Genomic DNA, 22,936 nt, shown 5'->3' with positions numbered 1-22,936 from the left:
GCCCCGAGGCACGTGGGATCTCAGCTCCCCGACCAGGGATCAAACCCGCACCCCCTGCATTGGAAGATGAAGTCTTAACCACTGGACTGCCAGGGAAGTCCCAAGAAGAAATTTTAATGAACCCAATTTCTTGCATTTTCTCATATAGAAAAGCACTAAGATCATTAACTGAGATGTCTGATCCTCGTGACTCTCGGGAACCTTTTACCGAGCTGTGTGCTTCACTGCACGCATTTCCTAGCTAAAACCACACGTGCACTGGCTTCTCCCCTACCTCTTCGGAGCAGTTCTGTTACCGAGTGCAGAGTCCAAGTTCGCGCTGCTCCCACACGACAGGCTGATGAGGCAAGAGACAAGGTGATGGGGAAGAAGTAGTGACTTTAATCAGAGGCCAGCAAACCAAGAAGATGGTTCCTAAAGAACCATCTGAGATTAGAGGGTGAAGGCAGATTGCAGACTTCTCAGAGCCACCTGGCCTTCAAGGAAGCGCAGCATTGCTTCGTTCTTCTGCTTGCTCACGCAGGCTGGATCACAAGGCGCCTGCAAATCCTCAAGTCCTTAGCAGTTATTTTTACTTTACAGTCTTATCTCTGCTTATTTGCAAGGTTTCCAGGCTGAGAGCAAACTTATCTACAACAAGTAATGGCCATAAGTAACCCAGGACCGTGGGATGGGAACGTTCTTCAGGGAACTTAATGGGCTATTTGGGAACAAACAACATTTCTCTACTGTTTAACTCCTGGTGTGTGGGGACGAAAGTGATGGACTACATGGGCCGAAGAATGGGTGTTGGGGGAGGTGGTGCCAGGTCTGTTCTTCCTGTTACAGTTTCTCAGAGGCACCAAGAGGCTGCTTCCCAGGCTATAGTCCTCAGTAACACCGTTAATAAAACTTACCTCACAGTTCTTGCATTGTGTGTTTGTCTTTCAGTTGACAGTTTAGTCCAGCAGCAATGCATTCAAGGCTGGACGTGCAACATTCCAGGTCAAACAAGCAGGTTGTCCTGACCCTGTGTCATCCACCACTGCTTCCCAAGGCCTGTCTCTCTGCTCACACCTGGGGCTGCAGGGGGATCCCTCTGGGACCAGATGATGGGGAAGGAAGAATTCCCAGCCCGGTTCTCCATTGGTCAGCTTAGTGTGAGGGAGACGGCTGGCCACAGGATGGGTCCTGCACTCCAGCCCAATCAGGAGTGGCCTGAACACCGGGGTGAGGGGCAGAGCTGCAAGCGAGTTACTTTCATTGGACCCTTGTCCCCAGAGGGGCAGCGTGTAGCCCTCAGGAACTCGGAGCACCGACCCTGCACAGGAGTCCACGTCATATGTCATCCCCAGGGATGGGAACACAGGCTCAGGTCTGCCAGTCACGTCCCACACCTTACCACCCCACTGCACCAAGCAGAGGGTGGGCACCCCTCCTGGCCGCAGTTAGCCCTCAGGTCAAAGGCCGTTAGGAGGTGCCGTGTGGCTGTGGGTAGAGTACATGGGCCCAGGGCCCCAGGGCAGGACCGGGCAGCTCTGCCTCTTCACTTCCTGGACCACTGGTGCCTTCACGTTCTCCAGCCCTGCTGCTCTGGGCTTTGTGGGTTCAGAAGTTCTGTCTCCCAAAGCTTCCTTCAGGCGACACAAAAAGGTGCCGTTGACCTACGATCTCTGGATGCCCCTTTGTTTCCCACGCCTGGGTCACAGGCAGGGCCACTTGACTCTGGTCCGCAGGAGGAGGGAGGGATGCTCCACACTGGGCCCCCTCTTGCCCAGTGTTATGGTAAATGGCCAAGTGCAGCACTCTTGCCCCAAGACGGTCACGGTGACCAAGGCCTAGGTCTCCTGGAGAAGGGGCCACATCACACCGTGACCCACTGGGCCTAGCAGAGCTGGTAGCTGACGGTGAGCAGAATGTCGCCCTGCTTTGGACACGTCTCAAACGTCCTCCAAGCTCCAGAGCTCCTGCGGGCTCAGCTCAGGCCTTTGCTGGGCCTTACTGCAGCTCAGCTTCTACTGCCACCCCATCCTGTTCTTTTCCTCCCTTCTTCAGGGTTGGACACAAAGAGCCTCCCTATTCAACGTCCTTCTCAGAGTCCAGGAGCGTGGCCCGGAGTAACCCTGCAGGGCCTGTGAGCCACTGCAGTGACTCTGGATCTGGGGTGAGGTGGGGCCCTTGGGGGGCGCAGGGGGCACAACTTGTTTTCTGTTGTAACAGGATCACTCTGGCTGGAGTAGTGAGAACGCCGAGGAGGGGGCCGCTAACCCAGGAGAAGGTGAGAGTGGCTTGGCCTCAGAGGTCACAGTGGGGGTGAGATTCTGCACATTCTGGAAGGCGGGACCAAATGGATCCGGCGTGAGTGGCAGAAGGTGCAGGCGTAAGCCAATGCTTTTGTCCTGAGCAGTTGGCCGGGTGGAGCGGCCACCAGCTGTGCCCGCAGAGACCGGGCAGAGGGTGCAGTGGACTGAACGCTTGTGTCCCCCTCCCCCACTGAAATTCTAAAGTGACGGTATTAGGAGGTGGTTAGGTCATGAGGGTGGACCCCTCATGGTAGGGTCAGTGCTCTTATAAAAGGGACCCCACAGAGCTTCGCAGCTCCTTCCACCAGTGAGGAGCCCTGAGAAGTCGGCCCTCTGCAACCAGGAAGCGGGTCTCACCAGCACCCATCGACGCTGGCACCCTGATCTCAGACCTTCAGGCTCCAGAAATGTGAGACATAAATTTCTATTATTTGTGAGCCGCTAGTCCAGGTACTTTGCTATGGGAGTCCCAGCTCAGACAGAAGGTTTGGGAGAGCCTGAGGTTTCCTATTGAGGAGCTAGGCTGGAGACCCTGGGAGCCCTCCTCCGCGGAGCACGGCAATCTGGCCCTTTGACATAAAATGTGATTGACGGGCACATAGATGGCATTTTAGCCAACAGGCGGCTGGGCCCTCTGGAGGGAGATGAGACCGGGGTGCGGACACAAGCTCAGCCCAGCCCTCCCAGCCCCCTAGCTCTGGATTCAGGAGAAGCAACCAGCAAAGGAGCCTGAGAAGCAGCTGACAGCTTGGGAGGGAGGAGGGCAGTCCCCAGAGCAGGCCCTGGAGAGCTCACTGTAGCGCCCGCACAGTAACAGTCCAGGTCACAGCTGGTCCCCCAACAGGCCACCCCCCCCCCCACACCCCCGCTCTCCCTCTTCCCCGCTGTTCTCTCCTGAGCATTGTTCTTTTCCACCCGGCAGGGTGGGCACTGATGACCAGGTGATGCGGGCAGTTCTGGGGACAGAGGGGCTGTGGTTTCAGCAGCCCTGGTCCTGAGGAGCCCCGCCTAGCCCTGCCCTCAAGCCGAGGCAGCGGCCCACCCACCATGGCCCTGAGCTGGTGCGTCCGCCTCCTTTCGTCGGCGGGGGCGGGGGCTCTGAGGGGCAGACCGCAGCCACCGCATGGCCCCTGCAGCAGCCTTGCAGGGGGCTCCCTCGGCTGGACTACCCGGACAGGAGGGGCTCTGGTGGCCCCGCACCGGCCCCCAGCCTCTACGGGGTCAGTGTTTCTCCGCGGGGAGCGGGGCTTTCTGGGGGGGAGGGGGACTCTGCGGGGGTTGGGGGGGTGGGCTCGCGCAGGCGGGGCGGCGGGCGGCGGGGCGGGCGGGGCGACCGCTCAGCCCCGGGCTGTCATTTGTCGTTAAATTTAGCGGCGGGCCGGTCAGCCGGGCGGCGGCGGGGACTATAAGCGGCCGGGGCGCCCACCCTCGAAGCAGGAGTCCGAGCGAGGAGACGGCGCTGGAACCCATGGACACGTCGTACCCCCGCGAGGACCCCCGGGCCCCGACGCCCAACAAGGCCGACGGCACCGCCCACACGGCCCTCACGCTGGCGGCGCCGCTACCCCCACCTCGAGACCACTTGATCTGGTCGGTGTTCAGCACCCTCTACCTGAACCTGTGCTGCCTCGGCTTCCTGGCGCTGGCCTACTCCATCAAGGTGGGCCTTGGGGCGCTTCGAGGGGGCCCAAGAGCATCTCACGGGGGCTGCTTATCAAGTTGGGGTGCAGGAGTATCCACGGGGCCATCCGTCAGCCTGACGGTGGTGGGAGCCCCTCCCTCATGAGGGCTTCTCCACTGAGGCTGGGGTGCTGTTCATAAAACCGAAATGGGGGGGTCTAGTTTGTCCCGAAGAGCCCAGGGTCGATGGGGCCTTATCCAAGGGCGTCTCTTCCATCAAACGCTCTCAGCACCTCTGAGAACTCCCTACCCTCGGAGGTCCTTGGAGGCTGATGCTGGCCTGGGAGGGCCACTGGGTCCATAGCTGGAGTGGGAAGATGCAGGGTCTCCTTTCAGCCCCACTTTAGGCTGAGCCCCTGATGACCCAAGGCCCCCTGGGCGGGCCAAGCCCATGTGCCCAGCTGGGGACAGTGAAGGGAGTGGGTGGAGCCCGGGCAATATCCTCTCAGGCCACACCCCTCCATCTAGATTTTGGGTCCAGCTCGGGTCCTCCAAGGTGTGGACCCAGCGGCTGCCTGGGACTGGGTGGCAGGCCCCACCCAGGCCCCAGGCAGGTGTAGAGAGCTGGCCCTGCTGTTGGCCCGCAGGCCCGAGACCAGAAGGTGACTGGAGATCTGGAAGCAGCCCGGCGGCTCGGCTCCAAAGCCAAGTGCTACAACATCCTGGCCACGGTGTGGGCTCTGGTGCCGCCTCTACTGCTGCTGGTGCTGGTGGTGACCGGCGCCCTGCACCTGTCCCGGCTGGCCCAGGGCTCCGCCGCCTTCTTCAGCACCAAGTTCGACGACTCAGACTATGACTGACAGGCTGGGCCCTGTCACCGCCCTGATCCAGGGACCCCAACCCCAGGGGCTCCATCCTAATGGCCTGGAACCCTGACTTGCCTGCGGGCCTGAGGCCCACCCTCCAGCCCCAGCCTGGGCACCTAACACTGACCCTGAAGATCCTCCACAGGGACCCCAGGGCCTTACCCTCACCTCGATCGATGCCCCCAGTCCCCTAAGCCCACCCCCCACCCCTGCCCCCAGGCCAGCTCCTCCCTCCCCAGCCGCCAGGCTCAGCCTCAGTTTCACAATTAAAAGCGCCTGGCTCCAGAAAGTGCTTTCCGGGACTGTTCCTGGCTGGGGTGGGGGAGGGTATCTTCCTGAGGGGAGCTACCCTAGGGACCACTGCAGCCAAATCCCCCTGGACTGCCCCCAGCGTCCATGGTGGACGCCCTGCCCTGTCGGCTTGGTGCCCCGACTGTCCCCTTTGCTCAGGCACTGGGCGGCCTGCGGCTTCTGGGTGGAGGTGCCTGAGTATTTTAGAATGAAGTTTGAGAAGTCGGGCTTTGATCTCTGCCGCTCTGTGGTTTAGCGGCCTGTCTTTCAGAATGTGTGTGCTGTGTCTCTGCGTCCACGTGCCTGCCCATCCCCGAGTCAGCGTGTGTGCACACGTGCTAAGGGGAGTCCCTGACCAGTGAGACTTGTCCTTGTCGTGCACGTTCCTGTCTGGGGCTGGGCCTGTGTTGACCTACTTCTTTGGGTCACTCTGTCCTTGTGACCCTGCATCCCTTTAATTCTGATCTGTCCCGGCAGTGGGTTCCCTCCTTCCTGGATCAGTGGGGCTGGACACAGACACACAGGCACACAGACATGGTCACGCCGTCACCCGTGCACACGTCCATCACGCACAGGTGCACAGGAGTACCTTCTGCACACGCACGATTGTACAGAAAGGGAGGCGTGGGGGGGTGCGGGTGCACGTCCTCGCATCAGTTACCTCCCTTATGTAACCCCCCGGCAGCCCCAGCAGAGCCTGGCAGAGTGGGGGCTGCCAAAGACACACGCACACCCTGTGTGGCTGGGGGTGAGGCCCCTGGGCCTTGCTGTGGCCAGGCCAATGACAGGGCAGGCTAATTGCAGGGGCCTTAACCACAGGGTGGCTCAGGGCTCTGAATACCCCACCCATGGTCCCTTCCCTCCCTTTGCCTGCCCACCCTGCCTGGGCTGGGGGCGTGGGTCTCTGTCTAGCTCCTGTACTTGGAGCCCCCAGAGTAGCCCCCCTCTTGTGACGGCCAACAGTTGGTCCAGCTGTCTCTAAAGCGTGCCAGCAGAGATGAGTCCCGGCCGCAGGCTGGCAGTACCCCAGCCCCCTGCTGAGTGTGCGCTGCTCTGAGCCAGCCCCTGAGGCAGAGGTTGTGCTGGCCGGGGCCTGGGGTGGAGATGGAGCAGTGCCCCTTCCTGGGCACTGGCCCTACATTGGACTAAGGACAAGGCCAGCGCTCGGACTAGGATGGAGACGGCGTTCCAACACTGAGCTCCAGGTTTGGCCCAGGAAGGGACCAACCCATGCTGGACACAGAGGCTGGGAGCAGGGGTCAGCCTGTGTGTAGCCGGGTACATGTCTCCAAGCAGGGGATGGTCTTCTGGTCTCCACATTTGGTGAGGGGAGCAGACATTGTCCAGTCCTTGCCCAGTTGCTGAGGACAGAGAATACGCGGTCAAGCCAGGCACAGAAGGTCACCAGAAACCCTTCCAGCCTGTGTCCTGGGCAGGTTGAAGGACCCTGGTCAGGTTCAGGCAATTGGCTGTCATGGGCCGGACCAGCCAGGCCAGCACACACATGCTGCCACCGTCACGGCCCCTTGGAGGGTTGCCCCTCCACAGGCACAGGTAGGTGTGCGTGCGCGCGCACACACACACGCGGCACGTATCAAGCTACGTCAGTCCTGTGGGTGAAGGGCCACCTACCACCCCCACCTGATGCCTGTGCCCACATCTGGCTCCAGGGCTGCAAAGGCAAATGTCTGCTTCATGGGGACAGTCCCTGGCCACCATGCTGTGCTTCAGCAGACCGGCCTGGGCCTTTGCGGCACTGCCACCGGTTGAGCGAGAGCCTGTGGGCCCCTGGGGGAGCCCCACCAAGTCGCGGGATCCATTCTGAGGCCACAGGCCCTCAGGGAGCTGGTCTGCAGCTCGGCCACACTCCCTGCAGCCACCCCCTTCCCTCTCTCCCTCATGGGGCTTCAGTCCATCACAGTTTGTCTGCCTGGTGTCTGCTTCTTGGAGAACTCGGGCTAACTCTCCACTGAGAACAGAGAGCACGGTCTGCAGATGAAGGAGGGGCGCAGACGTTGACGGGACTCGCTTACTTGCTCTAGCGAGCAAGTGACTGTGCTTCCCAGCCGCGTGGAAGGGAAACTTGATCCTTTACGAAACCCTCACGTTCAGCAGGGAGTGCGCCAGCTCCTCACAGCAGACAAAGCTTGCCCATTCCTCAGGCAGATCTGTTGCAGCAGGCTCGGCCCTCGCCAGGATTTCCATGGCAGACACCATCTCGCCTCACCCTGGGGAAACCCAAGTCTGCTGTGCCAACTGAGGGGCTGAAGCCCAGGAAGAGACAGTGGGCAGAGCCTCGGCTGAGGGCCGCCTGCCCAGGACAGCTGGGCCCAGGGCCATGGCCTGGGACTCACGCACACCCGGCCCCAGCCCTTCTGGCTGGTCAGAGGAAATGCAGGGTCTTGCTCCACACCCCACGCCCCTGCCTTCCTGGCTGAGGAAAGGCACGTGACAGAGACCGTCCGACTTGACTGAAGTGGCCCAGAGGCAAGAGGACCCAAGGACTGAGGATGCCGAGTGCTCACAGCAGCCCAGGAGCACCTGGACCCAGCCATACCTGATGCTCCCTCGTGTGACACAGAAGGGTCCTTTGTGAAGCTGCGATGCGGTGTCCCAAGTAATCCCACAGGAGACTGAGTCTCCCCCACGCCCCTCATCCTGCCGTGCTCCCCATCAAGGCCGGCATCTGCCTCTGTCTTCGCAGAACCGCTGGCCCTTCTCCCACCTCACCCTGTGGGGTCCTAGGGAAGGGGCACTGAGGGAGGGCGGGAACAGACATGCTGTGTGAGGCTGCAAGAAAGCTGACCGTCTATGGGGGGTTAGGCTGGGGAGGGTCTCAGGCTAGAGGCAGAGTCTTGAACTTGGGCCAAAGAGTCCAGACTTTCCTTGGAACCCGTGAGCCTGGCTGCCGTGTGGAGGAGGGTGGGAGGGGGCGGCAGGCTGGGAGGGCGTTGAGGAGGGGTGGGTGCAGCCAGCAGGGGCACCCGCAGAGGGAGTGGCCGGGGGGAGGCCTGAGAGACATCCCTGAAGCCAATAGCCCTGGTCGTTTTGGGGGAGGGGGCAGGACTGGGCGGGGGGCGGGGGGGACTCGGTGGGGCTGGAGGGCCCAAGGGTGTCCCAGAGGGGGTCCTGTGGGCTCTGCGCAGATGCTTAATGTCTTCAAACAATCTTCCCAGGAAACTCTTGGGGCAGAACTTGCTGCCCCTGTTTCCTACAGGTGTGACCTCTGTATCCGGCCAGCTGAGCAGGGAAAGGAGACCTTGTGTCCTGCAGGGAGAGGAAGCATTGTGGGGTGAGGGCACACACTGGGGGCTACCTTGGGGGTCACGTGCCCTGGACCCCTGGGTGGGTCTGGGAGTGGCGGCCTACCTGGGGACAGGGGGAGCCGATTCTGTGATGGCCACAGCTCAGCCTCCAGCGGGGGGGCCCAGGGCCCTGCTCGGGCAGTGACCTCAACTGTCACAGACCCTTCAGAGAAGGAAAAGTCAAGCTTGCTCCCCTGGTAGGAGATGCCAGAAACGCACACTCTGGAGATCCCCGCTGGACACATGGGGTCGAAGGTCAAACCGGCCTCAGTGATCCTGCGGCGAGGGGAAGGTTCTGTGAGGAGGGGGGTGGCGGCAGGTGGTTGCCCTCTGCCTGCCACTGCACTCACCTGAATCCCGTGACCCCAAAGAGCACCGCCTGCAGGAAGCCCCCCATGCCTGTCAGGAAGTTCACGGCACCCGACCTGTCTGCATTCTCCGTCCACACCTGCAGGGGGCAAAGCAGTCAGTGCGGGAGGTGGGCGTGGTCGGCGTGTAGGTCGAGGCTCTGGCCAGGCTGACCTTGAAGGGCTCCGTGACGTTGGCGAAGCTCCTCTGCAGGTGGCCCCACGCCCGCCCGGGGTCCTTCAGCTCCATCCAGCCCACTGCAAACATGCTCTGGGGACAGAGATCAGAGGTCACGCTGGGGTGAGGCCCACTGCGGGGGGAAGGAAGACTGAGGCCAGTGGGGCAGGGCCGGGGCTGCCCTGGGGACCACCACCCCACACCCTGCAGTTTCCTTACCCAGGTCATGGCAGGGCCCTGGGGGGACGTCACAGCCTCATACATCTCCAGGTTTTGCCTGCGAACTTGAGGACTCAGGGGGAAGGGGACGGGGTACCCCAAGAGCACAACATCTGCCTGCTTCACCTCCTCTCCTGGGGGGAGGGGGGAGATGCTGCTGATGGGGTGAGGTGGGGAGGGCAGGGGCTGCCCTGTTGGAAAGGGGGCATCCAGGGCGGACACGAGGTCCTGTGGGAGGGGAGAAGGGCCCTGAAGGAGCTCCAAGTCCACTCACCAGGCTGGTACCCATCAAACTCAGGGTGGAAGTTCAGTTTCGGGTCAAAGGGCACCTTGATCTTATCAGCCACCACCAGCCACTGGTTGGGGACGGGCTGACCCAGGTCCTGGGCCAGGGCAGCAGCAAAGCGCAGGCTAGGAGTAGAGATGGGGAGAGGTGGGCTGCAGCCCTGCACTCCTGGCTGGCCCCCTGCATGGTGGAGGTGGGGCGGGTTCTTGGATCTGACCTGTTCTGGACCAGGACATTGGTGTACACGGAGTTGTCGACCCCTGAATGGTATTCGTCAGGGGGCATGACTCCTGGGCACATAAGTACAAGGTGGTATTCAGTGCAGGGTCTTAGGGACCTGCCCCTGATGCCAGTCGCCAGTGTGGGCCTGGCAGCATCAGGTGCTGGTGACCACATGCTGAACTGAGAAGCACCCACCTGCTTCCCCACTTGTGACCATCCACTCCCCCTGCCCCTTCCCCGTCATCCACACTCCTCCCACCATGGCCACGCTCTCACCCTTCAGGTGGAACTTCTCCTCCCCGGGGCTCCACTCTACGCGGCTGCACCAAAACTCAGCCACGGCACTGACCACATCCCAGCCCCCAGCCTCTCGGAACAGCTGCAAGTCCTGGAGAGCAGGAGGTGGTGCATCAGAGGCCGTGGCACCTGTGATTCTAGTTCCCACTGGTCACTGCATTTCTTGCCAACGCCTACCCTTCTGAGTGCCCAGAAGTGAAGGCCTGGCTCTGAGATGCTCCGCCGGACCGGCCGGACAGGAAGTCATGGCAGTGTGGAGGGCGTGGCCTCGCTAGGTAGGAGGTCACACGTGGTGGCACAGTGACACCTCACCTGGGTGGTGTGGTAGTACAGCCGGAAGGCCAGCACCACGGCCCCGTTGATGTGGATCTCCTGGGTCCCATAAATGGCCTCAGGGCAGACCTCCAGGCCGGAGCCCGCGCTCTCCCAGGCAAACTTGGCTCCCTGCGGGGTTGGAGTAGACTTGACTCCGCTCTCGGGGGGCCGGGGGTAGCCCACCCCGGTTCTCAACGCTCTCAGCCTTCAGCCATGGAGGGCAGACAGAGGCGGGGGCACCAGTTGTCCCGCGTGACCTCGTGGGGGCCTGTGGGCTCTGAGTGCCCTCTGTGTGGCCCCATCGTGGGCCAGGTGGCTTCTGCCCCGTTTCCACTGTGTACTCGCCCTGCGGCAGGGCAGTGAGGGGACGTCCTGCGGGGTCCCGGTCAGGCTGCTGTTCCCACACGTACAGTACAGGCTGGGGGATGCCACAGAGCCTCTATGAGAATCCAGCCACACCCACAGAGGGGGCTGGGGTGAGGGATGAAGACCTGGGGGTGGTATGGGGCGTCAGCCCTTGGGGGGGCCCCGCAGGGTAGGTGCTCAGTCCCCCTCACCTGGTAGCCTAGGTTCTGGGCGTTGTACAGGGCTCCACCGAGCGTCCGGATGCGGTACTGCAGGAGAGCCCTGGCGGCCTCCGGGTGGAACATCAGGATACTGGGGAACATCCAGAGGTCCTGCGAGCACAGCCGAGGGGCCCCCTCGTCCTGGCGCTACAGCCGAGGGGCCCCTCATCCTGGCGCTCTCACTCCTCTCTCCCCACGGGCCACACCCAGCTCCCTCCTCTCCTGCCTCATCTGGGTCTGTCCTGGGCCCTCTGCCTGCCAACCCCACAGTCCGATCCCCAGCCCAGATGATCCTCAGACCTGGTCCCCAGCGGGCATCTGCGTCTGCCCAGGGCTCAGGCCAGAGTCTGGGTGTGGGCAGCCTGGTGGGGGTGGGGGGGTGCCTGCTCTGTTGCTCACTAGCTGGCCGACCCAGAGTGAGCAGCTCGGCCTCTCTGAGCCTCTCCTGTGAAGGGAGCACAGCAGCAGCTTCTCCGGCACCAGGAAACGTGCAGCAGCATCCCGGACCCTCCCAAGCGCAGCCGGCAGCCGGTCCTGGCTGCCTCACCTCGCTCCACCCTCACTCCACTCAGCAGCCACAGGGGTCTTCCCAGAGCCCACGGCTGCCCATGTCCTTCCCCAGTTAAAGTCTCCTCAGCCCCCTCTACAACCGCTCTCCCTGCAGCGGTGAGGGCCCCCTGCACAGATGCCCTGCACAGATGCCGCACCTGCTCAGTTCTGGGCCTCTGAACCTTCTGGTCCCCTTGCCTGAATCACATCACTCGTTTTCACCAAATGCCTACACAGCCTTCAGCCGAGACACTACTTCCTCCAGGAAGCCTTCCGTCTGCCACGGTCCCTGGGCCTCCCCAACCACAGCCCCACCCCATGCAGGATAGAGGCAGCAGCTCTGTGTACAGCCGGCTCTGCAGCAGGTGTGCGTTAAGGGTGGGTGGCGCGCACCTGGTCCCAGAAGACGTGGCCCCAGTAGCATTCCTCACGGCTCCCGTTGGAGAGGCCGCCTGGGCTGAGGCCGTGGCAGACGTATCCTGGGGCCCCGGGCTGGGGCAGGGCACTGAGCAGGTAGTAGAGAGCTCCACGCAGGGCCTGGCGCAGACGCAGGGGCCCCTCCACATCCAGGCCACAGCCTGCCCAGAGCTGGGCCCAGGCCTGTGCATGGGCCATGTAGAGAGTGCGCCTGGCCTGCAGCTGCAGGGCATCGGCGAGGCAGGCCTGGGCTTCGGCCTGGCTGCCACCCACCACCGTCAGGAACTCCCACGTCCCATCCTCCTCCCCTTCCCCAAGGGTCAAGGCTGGGGGCACTGGCGTCCACAGCATGTGCACCTCCTGCTGTGCCCCCCCAGGCTGCTCGGGGGTGAGTGTGTGGCCGTACAGGTACCTGCAACAGGATGGCTGTGTCTCAGGGACGGGCTCCCTCCTCGGGCTACCCAGCCGGCCCCCCGCCCCCTCCTCACCGGGCTCCCTGGAAGTCAGGACCCAGATGCAGGTCCAGGTCCGGGCTTTCTGGGGAGAAGGTTGACTGCAGCAGCACGGTGATGGGCCAGCTCCCTGTGGCCAAGCGGGTGATGGACACACTGAAGGCCAGGACGTGAGGCAGCGTGCGGTGGGCATAGATGCGCTGGGAGGCCCGGAAGCTGGGGCCCTCCAGGGTGTGCAGAAAGGAGCCTGGCGGGGCGGGGGTGGGGAGGGGAAGACAGGACAACTCGCACACCCCACTCAGGGCCGCCGAGGACAGTTCCAAAGCTGCCGGCGGGGAGTGGAGTCACCTCCAAGCCCCAGATGCCCTGTCTGGGAAGCGACAGCTGCACAGGCGCCGCCAGCTCCTGCCAGCCCAGGAGGCCCGTCGGGCTGAAGGCCTCACAAAGTGGCCTCTCAGAGCTTCCTTTTCTTTGGGAGTCGGCATCCTCTCGATGGAACCTCTGTCGGGTCTCCCACTCACTTGGAACAATGGCGGAGGGGAGGGGGAGGTCAGGCAGTGGCTACCTGTGTTAGTGTCCAGGACAAAGGTCTTGGTCAGCTGCTCTCCTGATCCTGCAGGGGCCTCCAGCTGGACATTGAGGGGACTGGGCAGAATGGCCCGGTGCGTATCCCCCCAAGCCCCATTGTACACTCCGCTCACATGCAGTGTCTCATGATACACGCGTGTGCCCAAGTAGGCATTGGTCACGGTGGCCAAGAGCCGGGGATCACTGGGCAGAGAATGGGCAGTGAATCTGGTGGCGTCCTTGCCAGCATCCTCCATGGCAAGGTTGGCTCAGCGGACGGGCCTGCAAAAGGGGGAGTCAGAGGCCCCCACCGTTGGTTGGGCCTCCCTTTTCTGTAAACCCCGAAGCTTGCCTTGGAACCTGGTTAATGCCCCCACGGGTGGAGGGACGTGTGTGACCCACCTGGGCAGCCCCGACTGTCCAGAACCCCCCTCTCAAGCCACCCCAGGAAACACCCTCAACCCTCAGAGACCCTCGCCCCCAATACTGATCTCCAGGGACACAGCAGAGGCCCCGGACTCCCACCTTAGGGCCTCAGTCCCTTCCAGCTCTCTCCGGGCGCACTGCCTCGAAGCCGTCCAGCTGGCGGGAAGGGAGGAGGCCTCAGCCGGCGGGCCTCACCCTCCAGGAGGCCGGCTGGGTACGGGGTGGGGTGCCGGCAGCAGCTGGGGGTTGGGGGGCAGGCGGGCCGTCGGCCGCGTCCCTGGGGCTCGCCGCAGCCCAGCAGCGTCCCTCGGCTCCAGCGGGTGGCCGCCGGACCGGAGGGAGAAGTAGCCAGGAGCGGCCTTGTCACCGGAAGGCCCCGCGGTCCCCGCCCCAGGGCGCGCAGCGCGGGCCGGATGGAACGTCCCCACCCCCGGGGCGGGCGGGGCGCGGGTGGGGCGGGCTGCCTCGACCAGTCGTGCCTGCGAGGCTGCGAGGAGCCCAGCTCCAACTCTCCCTTGAGTCTTCTCCAAGGGTGGAACTGAGAGGGGCGGGGTTTCGGCTTAGGTGTCCCCTCTCTTGCCGCCGGGTCCTGCCTCTCTCCCTGAACCCCCGTCCGCCCCGGAGGGGTGAGGCAGGTCCCCCTCCTGGAGCCCCGCCTTCCTTTGTCCCCGCCCCACTTTCTGGCTCTTCCCAGCCTCGTCTCTCAGCCTCTACCCACTTGCCCCCTGCCCCGCTGGAGGCTCCAGGCCCTGGGGCTGTCTGGACCTCGTCTCTCTGGCCCTGGTCTGACCCGAATGACTGTGCTCTGACCACTCGCCCAGCCAGAGACACTCGAATTCAACGTGTCCCTGAAATCTGCCCTTGCCGTGGCCTGCCCAGCACAGGCCGTGGTGACTTCACCCATCCCGCTGCTCAGGCCCGCTGTCCCCCCACCTACATCCACCGGCGCGTCCCCCTTCCAGGGCGTGCCCGCTCTCACCAGGCCGTGCTCCTGGGTTAGTGCAGTCCTTGCTCTGGCCCCACAGCCCTTGTCAGCAGAGCCAGAGCCACATCTACCCCAGGAGTGGGCAAGTTCTCACAGCCTGCAGTGGTGCCCACCTCACCGGCAGGACAAGCTACCCAGGGCCGCCTCCCCGCCCTCAGCCCCTCCCCCATCCCGCTGCTGCCACCCTGGCTTCCTTGCTGCCTCTGCACCAAGCTCGCTCCTTGTTATGGATTGAATGTGATCCCCCCAAACCCATCCGTTGAATTCTAATCCCCAGTGTGATGGTATTTGGAGGTGGGGCCTTTGGGACGTAATTAGGTCACGAGCTGTCAAGAACGGGATTTCTGCCCGTATAAGAGGCCCGAGAGCTCGCCCTCTCTCTACCCCGTGAGGACACAGCCAGAAGACGGCCATCTGCAGGGAGAGGCTCCTCACCAGACACCAAGTTGACTGGCATCCTAACCTCGGGCATCCCAGCCTCCAGAGCTACGAGAAATAAACTTATCTTGCTGACAAGCCACCCGGTGTATATGGTATTTTGTTACAGCAGCAGCCAACCAAGACAGGCCCCTTTGCGGCCTTTACACTTGCCATCCCACTGCCTTTTCTTCAGGACATCCTTAGGGTTGGTCCCTCCCTTCCTTCCGTTTTCAAATGCCTCGTCCACAACCAGATGTTCCCAGACTACTTACGTGTAAGAGGAAACCACGGGCTCCATCCCCCCAGCCCCCTAGAATACCAGCTCCAGGAGGGCAGGGATTTTTGGTCTGTTCTGTGGAATGAATAACTGGATTATGGAAGGGAATTTGGGGAAGTGGAGGGGCTGACTGGGGTCCCAGAAGCTGGCCAAGTCCAGCAGGGTTGAGCAGAGAAGACTTCAGGATTCGGGGGCTGTCAGTCGCTGGCCCTGCCCATGGAGGCCAAGCCTCACGTCAGAGCTTCCTGCATCAGGGTGTTCCCCTGAGCTCACCCAGGAAACGGGGGCTACAACCCTGTCCCACTGAGATGGGCTGGGGACCAAAGGAAAGAGTATGAACACCTGTTAGGATGCCTGGCTAAGGGCAACAGAAACCGACAAAAACAAATCCCAAGGAGAATTTATCATCAGTGCACGGGGGCGCTGCCCACCACATGCGCCATCACAGCTCCCATCCGGAGCAGGGGCTACTGCTCCTGTCCACTCTCCTCTGGCCTGTTCCTGAAGTCCTCAGACAGCGAGTGGACACCTCTGGGCTCAGACCACACAGCCTCAGGGATGGCTTCACTCCTAATGCTGAGACCCAAATTCCTGAGGAGGGACGGTGACCCACCTACCTTCAGCCACGGGTCAGCCCCTGCTTGATGCCCTATGGCTGGAGCCGAGTAGCGGGCTCTGGGTGCCCATACTGTGCATGGGCACAGGATCAGCAAATGGGTCATCCTGCACCAGGTAAAGGCCAACACACTGTAGGTCCTCAATTCCCGGGGGCGCTCAGCGTCACCCTTGTTGCTGAGGGGCGCCTGCAATGGGAGGGCTGGAGGTCCCAGAAGAGGAACGTGGGTGGGGCAGCAGTGGGGTTAGGGGAGGGGACCCCCTCCTCCTGGTGGGGAGGACAGAGACATACCTGTCCCCAGGGTGTGGGGAGGTCTCGGGGGATGTCCAGGAGCAGGTAAGGGGCCGTGTCTCTCTGGGTCTCCCACCTGCCTGTCCAGGGCCCCTCAGGCTCAAGAGTTGCCCACAGCAGAGAACACCAACCTCTCGCCCTTGGAGTGGGGAGGGCTACTCCGTAGGGCTGACTAGAGCCCTCCCCCAGGGCCTCAGGGGTCACTGCCGAGCCCTTTGTGAGGCTGGGGGTCGCTGTCCAATGCTGGGTGGGTGACGGCCAGTCCCGCCTTTGCTGTCCCCAGGGCCCGCCGCTCCTGCAGTGACCGCTCGCTCAGCTCCACGGACGTTAGACTGTAGCCGTGTGCAGAGGATGGCAGTGGAGCTGGTGGGGGAAGGAGGCCAGGGCTCGGGGAGGCAGCGATGGGGAGCTGTTGACCTGGGTTAGGCCAAAGGCACACAGGGACGGGAGGCAGCCACTAAGGGGGCTGTCAGAGGCTGGGGGAGCGGGTAGGGCCTAGGGGCCAGAGCCTCCAGGGGAGTGAAAGCGTGCCGGTCCAGACTGTGGCCATGTGCACCAGACACTAGATGGACATTTGGTCTGGCGGAGTGGTTGAAGCCCAGGGCTGGGGCCAGGGATTTAGGGGGTGGGTCTCCAGGGGCTGAGTTTCAGCAGGGTCCCTCGGGAGGGCCCTGGGCGGGACTCCTCTGTGAGGTCTGGGGGAAGCCCCTGGCGCCCACCCCAAGCCAGGGTGGAGAGGCTGTGTTCCCGCACCTTTCCCGGCGCTGCCCCCACCTGAGGCTTTGCAGGCGGCACCCTGGGAGCTGCAGGACGGCACACAATTAGGTCGCCATAGTCCCCGACAGCTGGCAGCCACTGAGGTCCAGGGTAGTCAGCGCTGGGCTCTGCTGGAGCAGGCCAAACACATACTGGGAGCCTCCTGGAGGCCCAGCTGCTGCACCCTCGCGGGCAGTGCTGACCGCAGGAGCTGCCATGGGAGCCCCCGTCTCCCCCTTGGTCCCTTCCAGGCCGGCCCTCACCTGAGTGTCTGCAGCCGGCACTGGGGTCAGGCCAGGCCCTCACTCAGAGCATGCAGGCCGGCCTCGCTGAGCCAGCTGTGGAAGAGGCCCAGCTCCGTCAGGGCCTCAGAGAGGTCTCTGCAGACCAAGTCGGGCAGTTTGCAGCGGGACAGCCTGTGGTCAGGAGGTACATGGGTCCCCAGCCGTGCAAGCTGCCCACTCCCTGGGGGCTGAGGTTCAGTCTGCAGGCGTGCTGGCTGCACACCTGCCTCCCTGGGCCCCACAGAGCTTCTCCTGCCCTTTGTCACCATGTGTGTCCCTGCTGGACTGCACTCCCCTCTTCCCTCAGGGCATTCTCCACCAGCTTCTGGATGAGCCAATAAGAGACCTTGTTCTTAATATGTCTAACTCCATATAGTCACCCACCAAGTGCAGGTGGGCTGAGCTCATTTAGTTAGCTGGGCATTATAAACAATGCTGCGAGGAACATCTTCACGCACTTAGCCGGGCAGCAGAACTAATGGGCCAAGTGAGCTGATCACTGTTTCGGCTCCTGACGTTTATGCCAAGTTAAGTTACCCTGTGTCACCACTGACACAGGACTGTGCCTATTTCACCACATGCCCCTTCGGTACTAGTTCCTACAGCCTTTCTTACTTTCTGCTTACTTGGTGGTGGTGAACAGTCCTTGGAAAGATTATGTACTAAGTACTGCCTCATTAATCCTCGCATCAACCTTCTGAGGTGGAAGCTACTGGCTCCATTTCCCAGGGGAGGAAACTGAAGCTCAGACGGCGGACAGGCCTCAGAGCCCGCGCCCTGAACGCCTTCCATATCTGCTTGTAAGAATCCAGAGGGACCGCCCAGCAGTTCACAATAGCACTGAGCAGCCTTCCTTGGGGAGGGAAATACAGTCTCGCCCCCTTTATCCCTCCCCCAGGATGCTCAGCTGGACTCTGCTTCCCACTCAGACCGGGGCCAAGCCCTCTGTCCTAACTAGCACCTAAGCTGGTGCTGGAGCCCTGCCCCCATCCCCTCTTCCCTCCTCTGTCCTGTGTGGGCAGAGCCTGTCGACCCCAGCAAGGGACACCAGAGGCCACAGGTTCTCAGCCTGTCCTCTCAGCCATCCCCAGACAGGGCCACACCTCTGTCCCTGCCCAGGGTGTCCTGCTCTGCATCCCTTCCAGGGGAAGGGCTGGGGGCATGTTCACTCACATCAGGGTGTTCAGACCACACTGTCGGTCGGTCCACTCACAGAGTGGATGCAGTGGGGAGCCCAGGAGTTTTCTCATGGTGGTTCGAGAGCTACTAAGAGAGAAAGGAAGGTGAAGGCCCCAGCCCCTTCCAATCCCTCACTCCCACAAAGGACTCCTTCCTATGGTCCTGAGGTATTGGAGCTGCTTCTGCCCTCACCCACAAGCTGGGCCAGGACCCTCCTCCCTCTTCATCCCAAGCCCAGAGTGAAACCACTCAACTGTGACCACAAGTACCTCCCCACTGAAGCTGTCTATGTGAGTCCCATGGAGGCATGTCACCTGCACACACCAGGTAGGCCTGTCCTTGCACCTGCAGTGGGCAGCCCCAGCCCCTGTCAACGTCCTGACATTCATTCTCCCAACAGATGCTGAGCACCTGAGTCAGGTGCTGGGTTGGAATTAACTGCACAGAAACAACGGCACGAGCTTTGCCCCTGGAGGAGCAGAGGGTCTGGTGGAGGAGATGGGCACGGGCAGATGTCATGGCATACGGTGGTCAGTGGGGCATTTCTGAGGCCAAAATGGTCTCAGGCCAGCTGGGATGGCTTGGAGAGGCTTTGAGGATAGGCAGTGAACAGTATTCTGGGTGGAGGGAACAGTAGAAGCAAAGGCTCAGGGCACAGAGGGCGTGGTATACGCCAGGACTTCTTATGAGAAGGCATCGTGGTGGGTGGGGGGCTGCTGGGAGGGTTGCCTCGGATGTGGGTGCTGAGGTGCGGGGCATGGTGAGGACACCCTGGGAGCTGCCTTGCAAGGAGGTGGGAAAACCAGCCTGAAGTCGTGCCTCTCCTCTGGGGAGCAGGTGTCAGGTCTGGACACACTCCCCAGGCCCAGATGGACACTTCAGTGCATAAGATGCACATATGCCGCACACAGAGGGCCTGCAGGAGAGGGCCGCCCTGCTCTGGGGACTCACGAGCTGCCTCCCAGGCTGCCCTGTAGCCACTTCATCAGGCTCTTCTTTTTCTTCTCCTGGGCAGTGGCCAGTCTGCAGCTAACCAGCTGCAGGGCCTGCCCCGCCGGGCAGCACAACACGCAGTAGCTCGGGACGGCCAGGTCCATTCTGCTGAAGTGCACTCACTCCAGTGCCAGCTCAGGAAGGCCGCGCAGGGCCTGGTGCACAAGGGCGCCCTCCTGCGTCTCGTACCGGCAGTACAGCAGCTCCAGCAGGTCGCTGAGCTCTTCGCCCTCCTCCTCCTCTGACTCCCCAGCGCCCCGGAGCGCTTGGGTCCCCTCGGTCTCCTCTGGTGCCACCCTAGGGCAGCCCTGGCCCTGATCCTGCACCCACCTCAGGACATCCTGCTTCCCGCGCTCTGAAACCGCGCAGCTGAAGTGGTGCTCGATGTCGCGCATCCTCTCTGTGTTCAGTAGCCCGAAAAGGAAGCGCGTAGTGAGCGCGAGGTGGCCACGCAGCTCCGGGTGCCCCCGCAGAAGTGCCCCTACGCCGCCAGCAGGTGTCTGGGGAGCCCTTCGTCCTCCAGCAGGTAGGACAGCACGGCTAAGAATTCCTGGAAGGTCTGGTCGAGGAACCGGTAGGTGACCTCGGTTTCCAGCACGCCTGTCACATCTTCTTGCTGAGAAACTGCGCCTGGACTTTGGAGCCGCAAAGCTCCAGTCGTTCCAGGTCCTTCTCAGAGACCTGCGCCCTGCCCCCGAGGACGCCTTTGCAGGCCAGGCGGCACAGCTTGTGCAGCTCTTCCTGCAGGCGGGGTCGGTCGGCCGCGGGCGCCGAGCTCAGGACGCTGCCGATGAAAAGCAGGTACACGGACGTGGTGGTCTTGGAGGTGCGCGACAGGTCAGGACCTGGAGCAGCTGGCGCAGAACGGGGCACACGGTCCAGCACACGGCGAAGCACAGCGAGAACAGCGTCTCATTCTCCTTCGCGCAGCGGCAGGCACGCTCCGCCCTCCACTCGTCCTGGAAGAACCTGTAGAAGTACTTCTTCTTGTCCTTGTCGGAGGGGCCGCGCACCTCGGCGCGCTGCGGGGAGCACAGGCGGCTCTGCAGCCTCCCGGGGGCGGCGGCGCGCGCGGTCACCAGCACGCGGGCCGTGGGCAGCAGCGCCTTGCTCGGCAGGCCGCCCGGCATCCGCGCGCCGCTCGCGGCCTCAAGGGGGTCTGTGCAGGGCGCGGCCTCGGCGGGCCCTGGCGCCGGCAATTCGTTCACGCCGTCCAGAATGGACAGCAGCCGCGTGGACTGCGCTAGCATCTGCCGCACCGGCGCGTTGCGGTCGGGATACTGGTCCAGGGTCAGGTCGGCCAGGCTGCACGTGCGCGGTCGCTCCAGCACCTCGCGGCAAGACACAAAGAAGGCGAAGTCCACCTGGCCGTGGTACACCTTGCCCGCCGCCCAGTCGTACAGGATTTTCCTGGCCGCCATGGTCTTGCCGATGCCCGCCGGGCCCTGCAGCACCACGGTCGGCGGTCCCTGGCCCTCCCCGTCGTGGCCGAGCAGGCGGTTGAAGGTGTGGGTGTCGGATCGCCGAGCGCGCTCCGGCTCCGGCTCTTCCGCGGGCCCCGGAGCCTCGTGCTCCAGGGCAGCGCTATCGGGCGCGATGAGCAGTTTGGTGAAGCGCTCGCTCATCTTCACGGAGCGAGCGTCCCTCTCCTTCACCTTGGCGTGCTGCCGCAGCACGTGCTCTCGGTATTTCTTCTTGTACTCTTGGGGGCAGGGAAGGGCCGGACAGAGGAGAGGGGAACAGGGGGTCGAGGAGGAGGCGGGCTGTGTCAGCCGACTCTCAGGGGCCTGTTTCCCTCCCCGCCGGGCTCAGACCTCAGTTTCCCCTGTTGCGCCACAGTCCCCCTCCCATCCGCGCTCCTCCCTGGGACCAGCTGTCAGGAACCTCCGAGTGACTTCGAGGACACTCGTACTCCAAACCCAGGGCTCAAGGCCCGGAAAGCTCGGGGCCTGCGCCTCCCGCCGAGAGAGACCTATCGGACGCGGAGAGCAGCGCCTAGGAGCTGAGGCCGAGCCCTGGAAGGGAGGACTGCTGTGAGGCCCCGCCGACTGTGCGGTGCGGGGAGGGGCGCAATCAGGGGTCGGGGCCACCCGCAGGATCGGAGCCCTGGGGCCCGCGAACTTGTGGACGAAGCGCGCCCAGGCCGGAAGAGCTCCGGGGCTTTTCTGGGGAAGTGGAAGGATGGGGGCCTGTGGCCAGGACTCTGCCCAGGCGGGAGGGAACGGAGGGCGGGGACCCCGCGCTCACTCCGCAGCCGCTGCTCCTTGAGCAGCGTCGCCACATCACGCACGCCCGCCCTCTTCAGGGTCTTTCGCGCCGCGTCCAGCGCGCGCTCCGGCCCGTCGAAATGGATCAGGTGCTCCGCGAGGTCCACGGCGTCCGTGCCCTCCAGCCGCCCCCACGGTTTGCGGCGGCCGTGCAGCGGCGCGTCCCGCAGCTTGTGGCGGAAGCGCTTCAACCGCTCCTGGCTTAGGTCTTCAAGCGCAGCCAGGAGCACCTCCCGGGCGGCGGCAGCGCGGGCCTCCGTGCTGAGGGCGGGCGCACGGGGTTAGCACGCATGCCGTGCCCCGGTGACCCCGGCCCCTCCCCGCCGCTCCGGACCCCAGCCCCGGGCGCCCACGAGCGGCAGGGGCTTAGACGCGGCCCCCATCTATCCAGGTGGCTCCAGGCCAACGCTCGATAGCGCTCTACCGGGAGGGTCGTCCTCTCCTCCCAGCACCCCTACGGAGGACTTCGCTCCAAGGCGTTCCAAAGCTTTGGGCGGGCACTGGCCTCCTCTGACCCCAGAGTTAGGGGGTGCCTTCCTGCTCCGCACCTACCTTTCTGCTCATTCTTTTCCACGCATCCAGGTCAAACGTCCAAGATAAGATGTCTACCAGGGCCTGTGCTCTCCCCTTTCCTCCTTTTCCCTCCTTTCCCTCCGTTCTCTTACCCAGGAGCCCGGAGCAGTTGGCCTCAGCAGGGAGCTGGACTCACCACCTGGTCCAGGCTGTGTTCCGGAATTGCCCAGGACATCCGTGCTCACTGGACCCTTTGGTGAGGCCCAGCCTGAGGGCCTTGCACCAGAGGCAGAGACTGAGCCCCTGGTGGAGGACAGACTCCACAGATGCCCTCTGGGGGGATGGAGTCGGCGGAGGAAGGATGTGTGAAGGACACGGGGCGTGAAGCCCCAGGAAGGCAGCAGGGGGAGGTGGAGGACCCAGAGGGCTGAGGCCAGCCGCACTCACCCAGAGCGGGAGCCTCTGGCTGGTCTCCAGAGTCTGGCCCCGAGGTCTAGCACTCAGGGGCAGAGGTGGGGATCAGAGAGGCGACCCCTCCCTAGCCTGACTGGAGCCATAGCCTGGGGGCATTGTCTGGCCCCGTCCATGCCCCAGACCCAGGTGCTCTAGCTTGGCCAACACTGAGATGTCTGTCCGACAGTCACCAAGCTCCCAAACTCAGGCACCGTGGCACCTTCGCACGACCGGTGTTTAAGAGCTCTGCTCAGTGACCTTTGGTTTTCTACTGTTCCTTTATTCAGTTCACGTTCTCTAAGAACCCATGGGGTGTGGCAGCGAGGCATGGTTGTGAGAGGTAACTGCAGAGCAAGGTGGGCTGTATGGAGGAGGTGGCTGGCTCAGAACAAGACCTTAAACTTTAAGGCCTCAAGATTGGTTAAATTCTGAAGGCAGAGGTGAGCGAGGGCTTCCTAGGTAGAGGGGGCAAAGGAGGGACATGCACAGTGTCACTGGGGAAAGGAAGGCTGTCACCCGGGAGCCAGGAGAAAATGGGACAGGGAAGTGCCCTGCGGCCTCCCAAACCTGGCTTAAGCAGGCTGATGGGAAGAGCTTTGGACGTGAGGCATGTGTGTGACTGATGGGTGACCGCGTGGGACCCCAGGAACGCGGGTTTCTACTGACAGCGTCTGCCTGTGTGTAATGTGGGTGTGTG

At 63.0% G+C, this 22,936-nt stretch overlaps 3 protein-coding genes across 3 annotated transcripts; 1 reads left to right on the top strand and 2 right to left on the bottom strand.

The window, feature by feature from the left end:
- Positions 1–361: 361 nt before the first annotated feature.
- On the bottom strand, positions 362–13,296 carry PGGHG (protein-glucosylgalactosylhydroxylysine glucosidase). The gene is given in 14 exon segments (XM_067747714.1): positions 362–8,248; positions 8,250–8,326; positions 8,429–8,640; positions 8,715–8,812; positions 8,887–8,982; positions 9,109–9,242; positions 9,383–9,519; positions 9,612–9,684; positions 9,893–10,004; positions 10,226–10,357; positions 10,786–10,905; positions 11,737–12,172; positions 12,249–12,459; positions 12,778–13,296. Coding segments are annotated over 14 exon segments (2,445 nt in total). The 5' UTR covers positions 13,037–13,296; the 3' UTR covers positions 362–7,900.
- Positions 3,330–4,762, top strand: IFITM5 (interferon induced transmembrane protein 5). The gene is made up of 3 exons (XM_067747715.1): positions 3,330–3,502; positions 3,654–3,942; positions 4,550–4,762. Exons 1-3 carry the CDS (start codon positions 3,330–3,332, stop codon positions 4,760–4,762), a joined length of 675 nt encoding a protein of 224 aa, XP_067603816.1.
- NLRP6 (NLR family pyrin domain containing 6) lies at positions 12,322–21,656 on the bottom strand. Its single transcript, XM_067750390.1, is given in 13 exon segments — positions 12,322–12,459; positions 13,305–16,126; positions 16,569–16,728; positions 16,731–16,735; positions 16,814–16,966; positions 18,008–18,100; positions 18,965–19,514; positions 19,517–19,615; positions 19,618–19,854; positions 19,857–20,710; positions 20,985–21,021; positions 21,254–21,534; positions 21,598–21,656. Coding segments are annotated over 12 exon segments (2,667 nt in total). The 3' UTR covers positions 12,322–12,459; positions 13,305–15,987.
- Positions 21,657–22,936: the final 1,280 nt, after the last annotated feature.

Source organism: Pseudorca crassidens, chromosome 9, assembly GCF_039906515.1.
Source record: "Pseudorca crassidens isolate mPseCra1 chromosome 9, mPseCra1.hap1, whole genome shotgun sequence".
In the NCBI taxonomy this organism is placed as follows: Eukaryota; Metazoa; Chordata; class Mammalia; order Artiodactyla; family Delphinidae; genus Pseudorca; species Pseudorca crassidens.
This window is presented reverse-complemented; position numbering and strand designations above follow the sequence as displayed.